This window comes from Scatophagus argus, chromosome 19 (assembly GCF_020382885.2).
Source record: "Scatophagus argus isolate fScaArg1 chromosome 19, fScaArg1.pri, whole genome shotgun sequence".
Taxonomy (NCBI): domain Eukaryota; kingdom Metazoa; phylum Chordata; class Actinopteri; family Scatophagidae; genus Scatophagus; species Scatophagus argus.
Window position 1 is genome coordinate 12,721,304 of NC_058511.1, and position 19,118 is coordinate 12,740,421.

The window sequence follows — 19,118 nt, forward strand, 5'->3', positions numbered from 1 at the left end:
GATGGGAGTGTCAGGGGCCTTTGGTTTTGAAGAAAAAGAAATTCTGCAGAAAATGGACGAGAGGCAGAGGGGGAATGAATAAGTGATGTTTACACAAAGCCAGAAAAGAATAAAGCCAGCATGAGTTTTAGTGACTAAGTGCTCAGGCTTAATGCAGATACATCCTTATATCTTTCAATTTATGAACAATCAGTGTTAAAATCAAGCTGCAGAAAACCGCTTGCGCATCAAACTCAGAGACGTTTTGTCTGTGTTTAAGCTTCTTGGTTTGCTGCAATCTGTTTGGAGGTCAGGCACAATCATGAAGTTCAAATAATTTGTAAAATCTGCATCCATAGGAAAACAATAGTGCAGAGTAATTTTGTGGGCAGTCATGCACTGAAAGCCTTGAGCTAACACTCTATTATTGCCTTCATATTTGTTGCAAACATCACTATGGAGCCAAAAAACTCATGATGTCATTGGGAATTCCTTCCCTATTCACACGGCGCAGTGCTGTTTCCACAGCCAAATCTTTTGATGACAGATGGACCCAGCCCAGGTGGTTAAGGACTGTCTTCCTGTGTGTCTAGAAAACAGTGGGAATGCCTCGCATTTAAGGCTGTAGGATAACAACAGTAGTGAGAATGCTCTCCACTGTTTCTGACTTAGATAATGCAGAACAGTCTTTCTGTATTAATGTTCTTTTTGGCTGTTCCACCTGTAGTTGTCCTTCCGTGCTTTGTTTTTCTAGGTCTAATGAGGCAATATCACAGTGTCTTTTTTACAGTACAAGTGACTTCATACAGGAATGGGAGGCTGTGACAGCATCTCTTCTGCTAATGAGTAGAGAGATCCACAAATTAATTCATATATTCAACCCATCTGGCTTCAGTTTTCTTCAACCATATTATCTTCGGTTTGGGATAAAATATTGTGCAGATGGAGTTGATTTCCTGAACATGAGACTGTGACTAAGAGCAAGAGTGGAGGAGAGGCCGATGCTAATCTCTGTCATTAACGTCATTGTTTTCGTCGCCGGTCGGCTGCTGGTACTTCTGGTGACATCACGCCGTTGTGTGATGGATCGCTGAGATCCGGGTGGCCTGAAGAAAAATAACATTGTTGGCTTTCTCTGGCTGCAGCCGATAGTGGAACAGGACAGCCAAGTCACTGCTCTCCTTGCTTGAATTGTGCGTCTGTGGCTGCCCAGGCAGCACTTAACTTGACTGCATGTCTGCGCCTTAGATTACAGTGCTGGCAGGAATACCCACACTGACTCTTTGGTATTGTAGCAAGGAAATCAGGAGCAGATTTTCATTTAAGAATACAGATTACAGATATACAACTCTGTCAGTTCCCCTTGGGTACAGTGACACTAAAAGAAATATATATATCCATCCATCCATTTTCTATACCGCTTATCCGTCAGGGTCACGGGGGAACTGGAGCCTATCCCAGCTGACTACGGGTGAGAGGCGGGGTACACCCTGGACTGGTCGGCAGTCAATCAAAAGACAAAGACACAACCATACACGCACACAGTCACACCTAGGGGCAATGTAGAGTAGCCAATTAACCTAATGTGCATGTTTTTGGTATTGTGGGAGGAAGCCGGAGTACCCGGAGAAAACCCAATATATGTTGTTGTGAAATCACTTGAATGAGAATAATATTGTGAAATATTGATCAGTTTTAAACAAGAAGGATTAAAATCAGTAAAGGACAGCCAAAGATATTGTCTTTTCTGTTCCACACATTCTTCTTCCTTGTCAAAGCCTGTTGCCTATATGAGTGATTTTACACTTTAAGTAGCACTTGAACAAGTTTTGATAGCTTTTCCAATTGGGCTGACAGAGAATGTTGGTACTGTATGTATTATGTCACTAAAAGCAGTTATGATATATTGGTATGAGGGGCAGCTCAGCCCTAATGAAGACTTCTGTTACAATGTTGGCAGTCTATGCTGCTTGCTAGCTAACATGCATTTACAGTGCAACTACGTCATGTTCTTTTAAGTAGTATTCTTTGCAGCTGTTGGATCGAAGAACTGCAATGAATACACAGCGTGATCGTGTACTTCTGTGAGTTGTTTTTTTGACTCATTACTGTTCGTGAAGTTGAGAACGGCATGGCTGACACTCTTTGTTTTGTTTTAGTTGTTTTTTTCGAGGAGGTGGTTTTCATCCACATGTGAGCATCAACTCTGAACATGTAAAGTTAAAAAAAAAAATCCAGAAATATTAGACAGAAAAAGGAAATTTCATCAGGACTTCATGACTTCAAACAAATGTTTGTTCTCCCATGGCTCTCTTCTCCCATATGTCATTTCAAGGTAGTTTGTCAGATATCAAATCCATAAAGATTTGTTTTTGCTAAATATGATCCTGCTGACAGTTAGTTGAACAAGATCAGCATTTCTTTCAGTCAGGTTGATCTGAACCTACACCTTAATTTATAACATTTGCAGTGGAACACGTTACAAAATCTGTAAAAAAAAAAAAAAAAAAAACCCAAAAAAGACAACCCCCCCCCCAATAACTGCAGAATTGTGGGGGTCATTTATGTGTAACAACTGCTTCAACAAAATATGAGAGAAAATTACCAGCTGTTGAGTTATAGATTGCATTTCAACAAGAAAGTATAGAGCAGGACTCGACAAGCTTTAAAACAAGGCAACATTTGAAGAGTTTGTAACAGATGAAGTGAAGTCTGAGGGATTTCAGGTGATCCTCGTCTGAATTTTTTTTTTCTGATGATTTAGATAAATCTTTAAGATTAGGAAGGTTGAGTAAGGCTTTCTGCAAGAGCAACAATATCTGCAACATCCTGTTGGCAAGCTATCAAACCCCAATTCAACAAGGTCAGCAGCAGTTTGGCGAGCACAGGGCTAATGGTCCCTAATGTAGTGTTCACTCAGAGCAGATGGGGCTGTTGGGAACAGAGCCAGACACAGAGAGAGAGGAGGGCAGGAGGCCCCCCAAGTGTCATGACAAGAGTTTGGGGGGGGTCACAGAAAACAGTGTCAAATCATTGCTATCACTGGTTTTGATTTGTGAGAGGTGAGTTGTGATGTGTGCCAGTAATTGTGACTGCTTCATTGGTTCGAGGGCATTGACATGTTTGAGTGAGGGGGTCAGGGGTTTGCTTAAAGAGAGATCAACATGTCACCTCATCACTGGCGTTGCACTCAAGAACCCCTCCCAGCAGACCTAACACCCACACACACACTTATACAGAGCAGCTTAGCAGGCGTTTAGGGTAGAATATCAAATTTTGTGTTTCTCAATGTCTCTCCGGGCTGGGATTGAGGTTTCACCTCCAGCGAATGCGAATAAGAAATGTGGGATTTTGATATTTTGGACGCAAAGTTGCTGTCAGACAGAAAATCTTTCAAATTCATATTTCTTCACCGTTGAAACTTAACTACTCAACCTGTAGGGCTTTTCTGCTCCTCTGAGAAAGACTTGGGAATAGCACTACATATTTTAGAACTTATTATATTCAGGAGAAGGAGTTTGACATTCTGATTTCTACAAGCTTGGGAGACAAGAGTCTGAAAGTTTGTTTTCAAAGTCGATAGCAAAAGGGATCCAGGAAAGTGAATGTGCACATAACTTAATTCAAAAACCTTATTCACAAATTCCATGAAGTCAAATGTAAGAGCTGCAGTTCCTTTGTTAATAAGCAAATATTCGCACTTCGCACTTCACTGATTGTATATGACAATTTGCAAATTGAAGACATTTTCTAAAATTTGAATTTTTGAAGACAATATAATTAACTGTCCTTAATTATAGTTAATCAACTATAATTAACTATATAATTTGTCCCATATCTCCAGGAGTACATGGTTTACCGCAAGCACACCTACATGCGCCTCGATGGATCCTCCAAGATTTCTGAGCGTAGAGACATGGTGGCTGACTTCCAGAGCCGGTGGGTAAAGATAGATAACGATCTTCAGTGTGTACATGCGTGTGTGAGCATTTGCAGGAAAGCAGACTCTCCCCCTTTTCAGCATAACTAACTGTAAATCTGCCTTTTTGTATATTGCCACAATCAGTGAACAGGTTAATCTTATGTGTGTACGTCCAAATATGTGCATGTGCTTATATTTCGTCCACACGTTCTGGTTTACATTAGTGTGCAGCACTGAGACGCTGATGTTGCTGGTGTTTGTGGTCTATTTTGCGGCAATCTACCTTTAGTATTAAGTACATGTTTCATTTCACATGCCTCTCTCCTCCTACAGTTTTAGTACGCTATAGTCAACTTGTCATTGTGAATTATACTCAGTTTTGCTGCCAGGTTCTTTTTTGAGAATGGGTCTTAACTTACATTGCAACTTAATTTTGTGTGTGGGTAGTTGTACTGTACAGTTGTAAATAATGCCTTCTGGTTTTGTGTGCCCCCCCCCTTTGTAGGACGGATATCTTTGTCTTTCTGCTGAGTACGAGGGCTGGAGGGCTCGGCATTAACCTGACTGCTGCTGACACTGTGGGTCCCTGAAACTTCACTGATACAATATCAAAGCAACAACACTAATATTTCCTAAATACATCAAAACGCTCTGTATAGTCTCCTCTGTGTTTTTCTTGTAGTAACACAGTCCATAAAAAGAGTACATGTAGTTTGGGATGACCAGCAATTAAGCACTGATAAAAACACAATGACAACACAGTATGTATGTGTGTCTTGAAGGGGGTGAACATACATAACTGAATGATGCTCTCTCTCTGTGTATGACCATGGTCTCTGGTTTTGTCCCTGTAGCCTTGTTCCAGCGGGATTAGCTTTCATGACAGTGAGTCTGTTAACACAGTACATCTGTCACGTTAAAGGGCAGTTATACAGCCCCGTAATTACTTTCAGAACACATAGAGAAGGGAGCATCTGCATCACATAAATTGAACCACATGGTAAACAATAACAATACAGTAAGATTAAAAATCTTTGACTTCTTTGTTGTTGTAGAAAATATCTTTTTTTTTGTGTGTGTGTGTACCTCCAGGTCATCTTCTATGACAGCGACTGGAACCCCACAGTGGATCAACAGGCCATGGACAGAGCTCACAGGTTGGGTCAGACCAAACAGGTCACCGTCTATCGCCTCATCTGTCAGGGCACCATTGAGGAGAGGATCCTGCAGCGGGCCAAGGAGAAGAGTGAGGTCTGAAATACAAGCTCATACAACACAAAAAATATGACACTGTTTCAATGATCATATGATGAATGTGAATTAATTACTTAGTCAGTTAATGCTTTATTGTTCCTGTGTAATAAGATCCAAAGGGTTGTAATCTCCGGAGGAAACTTCAAACCAGACACGCTCAAACCCAAAGAGGTGGTTAGCTTGCTGCTGGATGATGATGAACTGGAGAAGAAATGTAAGTCTCATAAGGCTTGTACTTACACTTACTTGTCTTGATACTATTTGGTTGTCTTTACCCAAACTAAGGGGGAAGGGGGAAAAAAATAATAACTGTATCTTCTCCTGCAGTGCGTCAGAGACAGGAGGAGAAGAGACAGCAGGAGGAGAGCAGCAAGGTGAAAGAGCGCAAGAGAAAGAGGGAAAAATATGCAGAGAAGGTACAGTAAAACTGGCTGAAGCCTCAAGCATCAGCACTCATGTCACTGTGCAGTTGTTGGCATAGCATTGAGGAAGACAGGACTAATGTGGAATGTAAAGTATTAAATTGATGAGGTGAGAAAGGTGGTGATGAGGTAATCGACGAAGAAAAGCAGCTCATAGAGGCTACATGAACACCTTACCAGTGCTGACATGGAGGAGAATGGTCCTTGGAAAAAAGACCAGGGGGTCATTAAGATAAAAAAAAATATGCATCCTCTGGTGAGCATGAATGAGCTCATTAAATTTTAAAATGATCCCCATCTTAGATTCTGGAATATCCTGTATGCAAAGTTGACATTTTGGTCTTAGTGGAAAGCTCACTTAGTCTCCAGAATGGAAATTTTTGTCGTCTGGGGGAGATGTTATTGCTCTGTAAACTTAATTTCAGTCTGACCGTTAGATATTAGTATTTCTTGTGTCCCACTGTAGAGTTTTACCTGATGGCAAAGCTAAAGAAAGTTCACAGTTACCAAGAACTATAGAACAAATTTCATGAGATCCACCCGATCCAGTTTGTTTGAGAAACCTTGTCATGGACTTAAGTAGTGCTAGATTTGGGGGGGGCTTACCAAAATGATTAGATGTCATCCCCTGGGGACCATATCCATACCAGATTTCACAGCAATCTGTCCTGAACTTGTTGAGTTATCTTGCTGTGCACTCAATTGGATTGGACAGACGGCCAGGCCAACCAACAGGACACTCAACATACTATAGATGTCCTTATGCCTCGAGAAGAGTGTGAGATTTAGCTACAGCACGCAATGAAATTGGAGTGGAAAATAATAAGATATAAAATTTATGAATCCTAAACTGTCTCCTCCCCTCCTCCTCCCTGTCGCTCACTTCTGCAGAAGAAGAACGAAGAGTGGGAGAACAAGAAGAAAAAGGAGGTGAACCTGGTCATCTCTCACGCGCCCTCAGCCGACAACTCTAACCTCTCCGCAGATGGAGATGACTCTTTCATCAGCGTTGAGATGGACTCGGCCATGCCCAGTCCCTTTAGTGAGGTGAGAGAATCCGGGAGAAATCCAGAGGGGAGTGAATGTCCTTTTATCAAAGTGAAGGGAGTGGAGCGGGGGGGGTTACTGTTTATGGCTTATGTTACACAAGATGGTAATGGATGCTCCATTAGGTCATTTTGGCGTGAATCCACAAAGTCTCCTCTTAATATTATCTCCTTTTTTGGTTATTTCTCTTCTTCCATTTGTACTTTCTTCATTCGTTTTATCCTCTCTCAATTCCTCACTCCCTTCTTTACTTGCCTTATTTCTTATTTTGTTTATGCTTCCTGGGCCTCCTGTCCCTTTGATCCCATTGTTCTCCTCATTGCTCCTTGCATCATTCCTCTATTCTTTCCCTTTACTGTACTAGCCCGGTTCCTTTGTTTCCCGTGGTGCTGAACCCCAGCCTATGTGTATGTCTGTGTGTCCTTCTGTGCCCGGCCAGATCTCCTTGAGCAGTGAGCTCCAGCCAGGCTCATTGCCCCCGGATGCCGACGCAGACGAGAGCAGCAGCGACATGCTGGTCATCGTGGACGACCCGGTGTCTTCTGCGCCGCAATCTCGTGCCACCAACTCCCCCTCCTCTGTGTCTGGATCAGTCTCGGACAACATGAATGGTGAGAGAGAAAATACAGTTTAGGCGACCCTTGACCTTGATGTTTGAGCAAGTGGAGAATTATACTGTATAGCTGCCAGGACCTTATAGCACTGTGTGGTATATTTGCTTGTCAGTGTACCCTGAAATATACTTAACACAGCCTGTGTAGTCCGTAAAAATTTAAATGATATCGTCTCATCCAGCCAAAAGAAGTTGCTACTAAGCACTAACATTTGGTCCCATCGTCAAATTGCTGTTGGATTATACTATCCAGTAATATTCTGTACAAAATACATAATAATGAGTGCTTACAATACAAAATACATGGCCTAATTTGAACCATGGTGGAAAGTAAAGGATCTGGTTTCTTCTTCCACTGAATATTAGTTTCATAAAGCGCTGAAATCCAGAAATATCCAAATCAGTATGGGACTTTAAAAACCTTAACTCAAACCCAAAGTGTAGAATACTGAAATAGGGACATTCCTTTTCACATAACAAGTAGTATGACCCACACTGTCAAAATGTTCATATTTGATGGTTTCCTAATTTCAGATAATCACAGTACAATCTGCTGCCCTTCACCCTAAAAGCTCCAAATGTGCCAAATAAAACATACGCTGTGTTATCTATTAGACAGTATTATCATGTAGAACCGTGTGACTCACATGAAGGTCATTACTGCACAAAGAAGTCCTGGTTGTTATGTTCCCCTTACTATCAGGACTTATGTTTTTATAGGCTTGCGGCACTGAGTCAAGTAGTCTGTTACCTCATATGTATTATGCTGCTGATTATTTAGATTTACGAGGGTTTTATTTTGCCTTGGCTGCAATTTTTTCAGTATGTTCCATACTGTGGGATCCAGATAAATAGTGAGCCTATAGTTTATATTGCTTTTGCAATGTGTTTGTACTTTGGATGCGTTGCAGTAAGGTAATCCCTCCTAAATACATCCTGCTTCATTGAAACCCATTTGGAATTTTTGCTGTCATCCTAAGAGGCTCCTGCAAGAGACATTATTAATGGCCACTGCTAAAAAGGCTCAGCGAGCTGGGTGAAAGTTGGTGCTGTCAGAGATGTGAACGATGGTATAATGAAAGGTTTGAAAGACAGAATGAAGGTTCGAATATGGGAGCAGTTGGTGAACTTGGACAAGTGAGTGAAAAGGGAGGAAAAGTGAGATTAAGACCCGAAGGGAGGGAAAGAGCGCAGGATTTGCAGAGAGCTTTTCATCTGTGCCTGAGTGTTAGTGATAGGATAGGCTCTCCTCCCTACATAGATGGTTTGTATACTGCAGGGGCTGGATGGAAACATGCAAAGAAGAGTGGGGGGTCAGAAAGAGGGGGAGTAGATACAGGAAGGATTAGGTACGTTACCAGTGAGGTGAAGCAGACTCTGGCACTAATTCTGCTGACAGTGTGGAAAATAAGAGCAGTATTCCAGTTTTTGCTTGAACCTGTACTTAGGGTAAAGATGAGTGGTTATTAATGCATAATAATTCTTCTATATTACAGTAAAACTTCCATTTCATTATCTTTGAAGGACTGACTTACGGCCAGATAGAGTGCTGTATATTCTTGCCTAACTTGATTTCTGTATCGTCTGTCTGTAATGTACATGTACATGGGGTATACACATGGGTATCCATCCATCTTTGACCAAAGCAACTAGGAAGAGGATTTTTCTGATTTTTGTTTTCCTTTTATGTGTTGTCCTTCCTTCTTCAGGTGTTGCAGCCTCAGACACAATCAGTTTGGGCAGAGGCCGGTCTGGGCGGAGTCGGGGGCGACCTAAAGGATCAGGTGGCGGGGTGAAGGCCGGAGGGAAAGGTCGAGGGCGCAAGTCAACAGCAGGCAGCGCAGCAGCTATGGCGGGAGCGATGGCTGGTGCGGCAGCTGCATCGGCAGCAGCATATGCTGCTTACGGTTACAGTGTTTCTAAAGGTTAGTGAATAATGTATGTGTGTCCTCACAGAAGAATTGACACTGGTGGGCAACATCTCTCCTGCACAAAAAATCCAAATGAAAAGAAGTTCTGCTGTTATGCGTCCTTTTTATTTATCATATTTCTTAGTCATACATAAATGATAGCTGTTGACCTTAGGTAGAACGAATGACATTTCTTTTCCATTATTTCATATTTAGGGAGAAAAGTTATTTTTTTGTATCCACTTTTTGCCTCTAACTGTAATCAAAAACAGGCTGAATTTGCCTTGTTTCACCAAAAGACTTTTGGGCTTTGTTAGTTGCCTCGTAGCAACAGTGTTTGTGTGAATGACATCACACTGTGGGTCCGTTTGTGGTCTTTTCTGCTGATCTAGTCTAACGTCATTCTCTAAGCTTCTTTTTCAGTAACTCTGCTGTTCTGACTAAAGGCTAGAGTGATATTTCGAAACTAAGATCCCAAGGGTTGAAACATTTCGTATCGATGTTAAGAACTTCATCACCACACAAGGAATTCACAAATGTCAGTGTCAGTCAACCATAAATTCTCACGTAAAAGATGGTATTCAGCAGTCATATTATACTCCTCTGAGCCAATTAATAAACCCCAATAAATTCCACTTGCTCTTCTTTGCTACACACCTGATTGATGTTACTCTTAGTTGTGTACCAGCATAACAACAACCTTGTGTTTTTTCACATTAAATGCGTACATGTTACAGGGAAAGCCCCCAACATACTTGGGGGGTAAAAAAGGAGAGCGGAACGTGAGTCATGTAGTACAGATGAAATTAGTGCTGTGAAAATGGACATTATGCTGAATGTAAAAATAAAGGACCAGTTCTCTCTGACACTAAGGTGCATAATAAATGCCACTATTTTAGAAGTTACAGTAATATATTTTTACACACTAAGAATGCACTGTTGAATTGGGCCACACTTCCACTTTGATTAGAAAGCTAATCATGTCCACGTCCATCCTTTCTTCCTTCCAGCAGGTCTCTCTGCGTCCAGCCCCCTGCAGCCTTCCCTGGGCCGGTCCGGTACCAGCCCCGCCTTCAACCCCAGCAGGAGCTCCTCTCCCCAGGCTAAAGGAGGCACCTCCACCCAGAGCCCCCACAAACAGCTGGCCCACAGCCACCACCACAGCAGCCACAGTGCAGTCAGGAAAGGCAAGGGCCCTGGTGGTCCTGGGGCTCGATAATGCACTCACACGCACTCTCATCCCCATGAAACTGTCTCAGTAAAGAGCGCGCGCACACACACACACACAGATAACTGACCTATTCTCACTGTGATGCACGCAGATGTCCTACATCAAGGCTAATAAACAAGGAATACAAGACATTTATATATATAAAAATATATATTGCAACTGAGGCTCATTTACTGGAGGACCATGCTGTGTCTGCTGGCTCAACAACTAAAATGACCCTCCTCATGCACACACGCACTCACACACAGTATCAATTGAAGGTACAATCCCTACAAGCCTCCGCATTTCTTGGTTAAGATTTACTTTAATGTGTCCAGGCTGGTGGACATCATCCACCTCGAGTATTTTTCCTTGCATAGTGACAAGTGTATTTTCAAGTGCTTTTTGAGAAGACTGACTGTACTTTTCTATTCGTGACAGGAAGCTCTTTTGATTTGCTACCTAGCTGTGACATTACAGCGCAGCCGTAAACCAACACATACAGTGTAAAGGGCTTTGAAATCCTTGTGATTGCCAGGTGTAGGGAGGTGAAGAAGTTTCTGTCAAATGCACTGAGCCATGTCTTCCTTTTTTTGATGTTATTGATTCTCTTACATGTGCATTAGGTTATTTAATTATTCTGTAGATATGTTCAGTGCAAAGCTGCGGGTTCTGATTCTGCATTTCACAGAGCTTAATGTGAATCCATACCTTACCAGCCCACACATTAACCAAACAAAATGACTACAGCTTTTCTACTAAAGCTTTTATTTTTGTAATAAAGATGTGAGCGCCCATACCACCATGACAGGTCTTAGAATTTTGAAACTTTCTTGTCCACAAAATTTATTCCCATGTGGAAGGAAATGAAAATTGATTATATATTTTTTGTCCAATGAGAAAATAGTTGAATGGAGGGTAAAAAACATTGTATTCCAAAATTAGGGGAACGGGTTGATACGGCAATGCTGCTAACAGTAAATTCCTAAATCTTGTTATTTTCTAATAATAATTTTATTATTTGGTTGTCTAATATTTAAGTTATTTGAGTTGCATTAAAAATGGGCAATTCACAATGCAAAAGGGGTGTTCACCTGTGAAACTGTGTAAATTGTACTGAAGCCATTTTTTTTCCCGAAATCTTTTTTTTGTGATGAGAAATCTGTTGTTCTCTTTGATGTCATTGATGTTTTTTGGGGGGGGGGTTGCATCAGTGTCCTAAGGTGAGCACTACATCTGTTCTAGGTTTGTTTTGTGTTTATAGTGTGATTAAAATATGATGTTCTATATTGATGTACATAATGATGAGAGCAACATTTCCTCTGGCTTTTCCCCCATTTGCCTGTCTATTTTTATAGGTCACGTGTACATACGAAGAACTGCGTCAGCCATTTTACTAACAGGAGGAGCCAACTGAAAATAAAGGAGTTCTAAATCAGTCTTTTCTGCTTATTTTGAATCCTTTTTCTTTTGTGTTGTGTTGTGCACAAGGTATGAAAACATTATCATTCGATGGAAACGTGTGCCATATGTAAAGAACCTCATGGGGAGAGTGTCAGAAATCTCCTTCTGCTGTTGTTGCACAAGTCATGAACTCCGTGGTGGAACGCTACTTAATTGTGCTACTGAAACCTGCATAAAAACCTTGTAAAAATTGAGTAACAGAGATTTGGGAGGCCATTATGATATTGACTTACTTCCGATATATTCATGCAACTGATGTGAATGGTGCTGTAATATGGCTTCATATTCTGGCTGTATAAACATGGAGAGTTGTCATCTGTTCTAATGATTTCTGAGAATGGATCCCTAACAGCTGGAGGGTATCCTTTGGCTTTCCTAGAAGATAAGCCCTTTTCCATGCAGCACACATCAGACTATATTACTCATCTATTGCTCCGGGGTCAAGGTTGTATTTTTCATGGTCCAGGTTATGTAGCTTTGCACAGTTTTTGTTGGGACTGGTGTGGATATGAATCAACTGTGGCTTTCTGAAAGCATAATTTTGTGGTCTTTGGCAACTATCCTGTAGAGCTTCAGGTCCCTGCTGTGTTCCCTTTGCCATGTTAAATAATTTTGCACTCTTGATACCCAGTTTAGAAATTATTACGCACAGTAACCTGAGAACCTGAGATACAGAAGTAACTGAAACTTATTCCAATTCTCTTCAGCAAGCCTGCAAACTACAACTGCATTTTCACTTTGCATTCAGTTTACAATCAAGAATCCCACTTTTATTAGGCAATATTCAAATATAATGTTTAGGAAATTTGAACTCCCTACACACCCACAGGCTACATGCAGTACTAACTAATCAAGTCAAAACTTGTGTTTAAAAATAAAAATCAGCTGCAATCTTTCCAGAAACAATGCCCGTCTCTCAGAATAATCAGCAGACCTCATTGCGGACAGTTTTCATTGGAACTACTTCCTTTTAAAGAAATAGTCCCTATGAAAACCTTTCATGGTGGGACCCCAGTACCAATTACTGACATTATTTTTGGAAAGACACATTGCTATTACATTTTTCAAATGTTGCTTTTTAGTGTTTTGAGTAGCACGAACTAAATTCCCTTCACCTCCATTGTATTGGATGAAAGAAATTGCAATAGCACATATCCAAAACTATGTGACCTAAAACTGGAACTATCTGCAAGGCTCAGTAGTGACATGAGTTTGTGTGATTATGTCTTGACCTGATCAGAAGAAACAGAAATAATCAAATCAAGGAAATGTATTTGAAATTGTGTGGGTGGCAAAGATCTGAGGGGTAAGTACTCTGAAGTGCACGTGAATTCATGCTGAGTATATTTTCACATGGTTCGGTGTAGGGCCGGTAAGATTTCCATCTTGATGAGAGCCTCAGCTGCTTGTTCTTCCTGGTGCACTCTGACATGACCATGGAGCAGACTGTAAACACAGGACTTCCAGGTCTGGGCTTGTTCCCAGCCAGTGGTTATATAAGCCTCTGCACCTAGATGGACTCTTGACTTGAATCACGTCCAAGGTACAAGCTGCTCCAGCCAACGTTTGGGAGTGCCCAATGTATGTTTGTATATGTGTATATGTGAGCCAGTTCCAAAAAGCACTGAGCTGTCTGGATAATGCAGCTGAAACCAATCTGCAGTCGAGTCAAATTGGGAATATGGACTCAAGTCATTTAATTCACCGTGACTCAGTAAAGCTGCTTCTTGGCCATGTATGTTATACCTGTAAGAACACTTGCTTTTGGTGGTTCTCAACATTTCAGGTTGTGACCCATTCAAACATATCACATCACAGGTGTGATATGAAAGGCTTATTGTGAAGATGTTGTGAAAAGTTAAGAGAAGTGATTGTTCTTCATGTTGTGCTTCTTATATAAGATTTTTTTGTGCAAATATATTGGCTGGTATAAAATGTATTAATTTCTTCAGAAAACTCAAGGCCAAGAGGCACAAACAACAGCAAATAATTTGTTTTTAACCATTTATTAGAATTCTCCTGCATACTGGATGACACCTTCAAAAACCAAAACATCCATTTGGTCAACTGACAAACAGGCTGAACTACCACCAATAGTTGTTTTACCGTCTGAATGTATTGGATGGAACCTGATTTGTGCAAATAAACTGGAAATGTGCCTTTTAAGAAAACAAATGCAGATGTTTACAGTCAAGAACAATTTAGTGATCATACATTTTGTAAACATAGACACATGTGCCAGCTGTGACATTACAGTGTTAACATGAGATAATGCTTCCTTTTAGTTACCACTTCAGCACTATTCAGTGACATAAGTACACGGAATGGTATTGTGAAGCTAGATTTCACAACATCTAAAACATGGGCACACTAAATGACAGGTGAAAAGCCTCAGCGTTAGGTGTGTGTTTGTTTATACATAATGTATTCATCCACTATATAAGCTAGTGAGACAAAGGGTACGAGCTACTGGGCTGCTAACAGATGGGACACCATGGTCAGTGCTGCTGCCTCGATGGAGTACAGATGATGGTCTTCCACGTGTGGGCAGCTGTTCCTCATGAACTCAGTCAGCCTGAGCAGATACTCCAGGTTGTGGCCCGTCTTCCCCCTGCACATGGCGATCTGGGTGCCGATCTCCTCTGGGCTGGCTGGCCCCAGGAAAAGGGGGTTGTCAGAGGTGGCAATATACAGCAATGCCTTAACCGGGGGCTGGTTTTCCCCCTTGGCAAAAAAATCCACCATTTTGGTGGCATAACCACCACAGACCGTCTCACGCACGTTGAGGTACTTCAGGGTCTCCTCGACTTGAGAGCCCGTCACCTCGAACGCCACCCCCCAGGTGCTCGCCTATGAAAAGAGGACATGTTAAGTTATTACGTAGTGGGGAAATTTTCTTAAGCCTGGAAACTCCACTGCAGTTCTGCAGCTTCACTAGCAAACCAATAGGAAGCAGCGCTTTCCACTTACGTCATCATCTTCAATCAGCGTCACCACTCTTCCGGGCTGCGGGGACAGAAAGAGAAATGGGTCACGTCATGGACAACGCCTGAAACAGTCTGAGCCAAGCAGTCCACAAAGAGCAGCATCAACGCAGCCAAACTGTGCAAATGTAAGAAAACGTGCATCATGTGACAAAATAAGCTAACACATTAAGCATCTTACCAACTCGTCGTTCCCGCGATGGAAGTTGTCTCCGTGCCAGAAACGTCTCTTGTAGCCTTGAATGTAGCCGACCTTGCTCCTCTTATACTTGAAGTCAGGCTTCCATACCAGTGACCCGTACCCGAAGATCCACAGGCTGGTTTTCCCCGCGACGATGTCTTGAGGCTTCATTTTGATCAACAGTGCTGACGACGTTCAGATGAATCGATGGATCACTCTCTCAATTTGACGTTATTAGCTAAGATGACTAGCTAGCTAGCGTTAGCTTCCTCCGGTCCAAGAGCAGTGGCACCGGCTGGCTCACAGGTATACCGCGGACGGTATTAGAGCCTAACTGCTTTGCAGTTGCGAAGATGGAATTTCGCAGTTGATTTTGCCTTGCACTATGCATCGCCATTGCATTAGAGGTGCCGCATTATGCCTTAAAAATCCATGGCAGCCGCCTTGGCTTTCAAATGGGATAAAAAAAAATCAAAAACCGTTCAGACCAGCTACTTCGCTGGTCAGCGACGAACGAATTGGGGATTTACGAATGAAAAGCTGAAGGTCTAATTTGTCGTCTTGGCGTTTCAAATAATTTCGGCGAATCTGTTCCTCAGTTATGAGACGACAAGGACTCGAAGCGCTTCCCCGATAACATGGCGAAGCGGCGCTGATGTATTTATACAGTATCGGGTTGGTGGGCGAGTCCATCCTGGTGTTCCGACCAATCCTTCTTGAGAAATGCTTGTCCTCTGTCAGACTTTACGCAGTGAGATTTCGGTGCGCTGAATAAGGCGGGACATTAAGCCAAACCGGTTATGCTATTGGCTTAATGTTTTACTTTTAAAAACACTCATCTTTCAATCTAACTGGAGGCTGAACTGTCACTCCAAATGACTCAATTTATGATTGGTTGCCTGTGTTGTCATTCTGTGAACGTATTTCCATATGCTTGAGCCTTGATCTGGCTGATGCAACATCCCAGAGCATTTCAGGGCAATAGCAGCACCACAGCAACATACCAAGACGTTGCATCAGACGTGATCTAGGAGAGAGGCCCTTATAGGGCGATGTATTTTACTGCACAAGATATAAATAAAGTAAAACAATCTAAAATGATGTTTGAACTTAAACATACCACCATAGCATGAAAAACGTAAATGATTCTATCTGTGATAATAACATGACCTGAATACAGTATGGATGAAAATCACTCTTGACATGTGAATAAGTCAGTAAGCACCTTACATGGATGTTTACAATGTGTCAGTGCAAGAGAGGTAACAGTAATCTGGTCCCACAGCTCAAAGATCCAATGGCAAGACAAAGGTTACTGACAATCGAGGTTCCCTCACCACCACCACATTCATCTCAGCCCTCTGGAACTAGCTAGTGAGAAAAACTGTTGTACGGAGTTGGGGAGTGCTTTTCATTTCAAATTTGCTGTGTTGTGTATAATCACAGTTTTGTTTTTTGTTGTGTTTGTTGTTAGAGCAGATGGGGTCAGTTTAATATGCTACATGTAATTGGCAAACTCACCAGTGGGTATGATTAGATATACTCTTGCATTCCTGTTTTGCAAACACTAACATTCTTTCTTTTCATACACTTAACTGAGTTTGCCAATGCCTCAATAAAGCAAATATTTGAAAAAATAAAGATAGCAAAAGTAAGAAAAAGTAAGAAAAAGGCAGTGGAGAATCCAAACTAGCAAAACGCAGCACTTTGCAGAGATGCATGAGGAGATAATGATGATCAGAAATACATGTGACCAAGACCATGTACGAAAACACCCTCAACTCTTGCTGCATCTGATATACAGTAATAACAGAGGCTCATCTGTGCTCAATAGATAGATTATCTATAAATAGGCGGCATTATCTGCCTTGATAAGTCGTCAGGCAACTGTATCAGCTCTTCATAAATTTAAAGCACCACTCAATCCGGGCCTTTGAGCAACCCTGTGTCATGCATGTGCTTCCATCCCATTATGCCACGGTCTTTCATGTCCATTCACTCCTCGAGCCCGCCGCTACAGTATCTCTGGTCTAAGCCACACCGACCGCACTGCCTGTAAGCTAACCTAGTGCACTGATTCGATGTTTTGACTCATTGATTTATCAAATATTCACCTGTCTATTTGTCCTTGCGGTCAAACTATGATACAGTATTTTAAGTGGATCACCATTCAAGCCCCTGATTGAAATTTGAACTTGTGTAGTAACTTGTGAGGCCTTTGCCACATAGCTGCATGTTTCTGCCTGTTTTTCCAGCTCACAGGGTATGTAGAATGCAGACAAACAAGACGGCACATATGACTCCAGCAGCAGTGGGGGCAGGGACTGGCTTTTGAATATGATGTAAGCATTCTTCAGTTGGTCAGGAGTTGTGGTTGGGTTACTGAGACAGGTCAGTGTCATCTAAAAGTATATCCTACGGAATGTATGTGCAAGAAAACATTCAAAACACATACTTGTCTGTCCTTCAGACTGGGCCAGATTCCTGCAGTAGGGTTGTAGTAATTATTAGAAGTATCATGTACGTATGATTTATGGATGAATGCTCTTAAAATATTTAGGTTTTGTGCTGCTGGTTCAGCTATGCTGCTTTGAACTTGCATGTACCTGGCCTTTTATTTTGTCATCTACTGACCTCTTATTTCCTGTGTGTGGGTTTCTTACTGACACCTAGTGTTAATTAATGAGACAACTACTAATGCAGTGCAGGACGATGCAGCAGGACACTGAGTGACAGCAGCACAATATATGAGTATAATCTGGCCACATGCACATGCAAAAATATGCACAAGGCTTTAGCCTAAACAAACAGAGCTGCACCTATGAGAAGAAAACTAAGAGAGCTAAGTCACAGTTCTGCACTCCTTTTTGTGACTGAGCATCACACGTTATGTAGAAGCGCTTTCACATTCCTCATAAAGAGATAGGAAGATTTAAAATCTGCTTCCTGATTCTTCTTTCATGACATCATTATCACAGAGTCTCCTCCTCTTCCCTCTTCAGAATAAATAGTGCTGATTGGCGTGTTTGTCTGTGCTCTCGCCTGTTTTGATGTTGCTTCCTGAAAACCTAAAGTCATCTGTGCGAGCGAGTGCAGATTGAAGTGAGCGATGCGTGAGAAAAACCATTTGCCTGCGCCGGCATGTTCTGCATTTTTTAATCAGAGAGGAAACAGGAACTGATGTCACAGGGTCACAAACAGGATGCTGTGATTATAACACAATGAAAATGCCTGGCCATGCTATGGAGACCCAGAGGCCAAAGAGCAAAGCCGTAGCATGTGTTTTGCCACTGCCATTAAGAGTGAACGAGGGTGTGTGTCTGCTTATAGGCGTGAGTATGATGGTGGTGGGAAGAACCTCTTAAGTACTATCAGACTGGGTCAGGTAACAGACCAAAGCATGAGGGGCTTTAACTAGATGATTAATCATCATGATAACATGTATGTTTTTCTCAAGATGGGGTGGAAGCTCTTTTTTCCAAACTTTTTTGTTTTTTTTTTTCTGTGCACATACAACAGTACAAGATGAGGATGCCTAGGTCAACATGCTAACAGGATGCGTGTGAGGGAAAAGCCATCCGATTCTCTGCTGAGTGTTGACTGCTGCTGATTAGGGGGTGTTGACTGTCTCAGGATTTCTGTTAACTGGAGGCAGGAGAGATTTGCATTTGATAATGCGGATCACACGTTTTATTTAAAGTGGATTTTCAGAGACGCTGAAACCAGTTTTTGGACTGATCCGTGGGTGATATCTCAAAGGGCAATGAGACTGACCAGATTGCTCTGACAAGTCAACTTTTCTTCTTTTTATTTATGTGGATTCATAGCAGAGCCACTGGCTCCCATCTGGTTTCCCCTCCCCTCTGGTGACAACCACAGTGCCAGGCCCTCGCCCCCATCTTTGTTTACACGAGTGGGTAGTACAGAACCTGGCATTGAAATATTGCTCTTAACCCTGAAGGCGAGGCAGGCAGTTGGGGAGCCTGTAAGTGCTCGAACGTTTTTTATGGGAGGAGGTCTGTGCACTGTGTGTCATGCACACGGGGCGAGAGGCCTGGCATATGCTGCTGTTTTTATGGCACTACAGACTCACTCCATGCTCCCCCCACGGCATCTGTTTGGTTGACTGTGT

The 19,118-nt window shown here is 42.0% G+C and overlaps 2 protein-coding genes and 1 long non-coding RNA gene across 8 annotated transcripts in view; 2 read left to right on the top strand and 1 right to left on the bottom strand.

Moving 5' to 3' along the window:
• The window catches only part of ino80 (INO80 complex ATPase subunit), a 37,292-nt gene extending 25,496 nt beyond the window's left edge, over positions 1 to 11,796 (top strand). For 4 of the 5 annotated variants that reach the window (XM_046372996.1, XM_046373000.1, XM_046372997.1 and 1 more), the window contains exons 29-37: positions 3,824 to 3,918; positions 4,407 to 4,479; positions 4,994 to 5,152; positions 5,267 to 5,369; positions 5,483 to 5,571; positions 6,469 to 6,624; positions 7,064 to 7,235; positions 8,947 to 9,162; positions 10,158 to 11,796. In XM_046372996.1, the coding sequence (XP_046228952.1) occupies positions 3,824 to 3,918; positions 4,407 to 4,479; positions 4,994 to 5,152; positions 5,267 to 5,369; positions 5,483 to 5,571; positions 6,469 to 6,624; positions 7,064 to 7,235; positions 8,947 to 9,162; positions 10,158 to 10,366 (1,272 nt within the window). In that variant the 3' untranslated portion in view covers positions 10,367 to 11,796. The remainder of the gene's footprint in view (positions 1 to 3,823; positions 3,919 to 4,406; positions 4,480 to 4,993; positions 5,153 to 5,266; positions 5,370 to 5,482; positions 5,572 to 6,468; positions 6,625 to 7,063; positions 7,236 to 8,946; positions 9,163 to 10,157) is intronic. The other variant, XM_046372999.1, reaches the window with a different exon arrangement.
• A 2,015-nt stretch (positions 11,797 to 13,811) lies between these two features.
• chac1 (ChaC, cation transport regulator homolog 1 (E. coli)) lies at positions 13,812 to 15,641 on the bottom strand. Its single transcript, XM_046374101.1, has 3 exons — positions 14,987 to 15,641; positions 14,792 to 14,827; positions 13,812 to 14,671 (listed from the first exon to the last, which is right to left on the bottom strand). The coding sequence occupies exons 1-3, from the start codon at positions 15,155 to 15,157 to the stop codon at positions 14,288 to 14,290; spliced, it is 591 nt and encodes a 196-aa protein (XP_046230057.1). The 5' UTR covers positions 15,158 to 15,641; the 3' UTR covers positions 13,812 to 14,287.
• The window catches only part of LOC124051064, a 62,648-nt gene continuing 58,200 nt past the window's right edge, over positions 14,671 to 19,118 (top strand). For both annotated transcript variants that reach the window (XR_006841735.1, XR_006841734.1), the window contains exon 1: positions 14,671 to 14,933. This is a non-coding gene — a long non-coding RNA (uncharacterized LOC124051064). The remainder of the gene's footprint in view (positions 14,934 to 19,118) is intronic.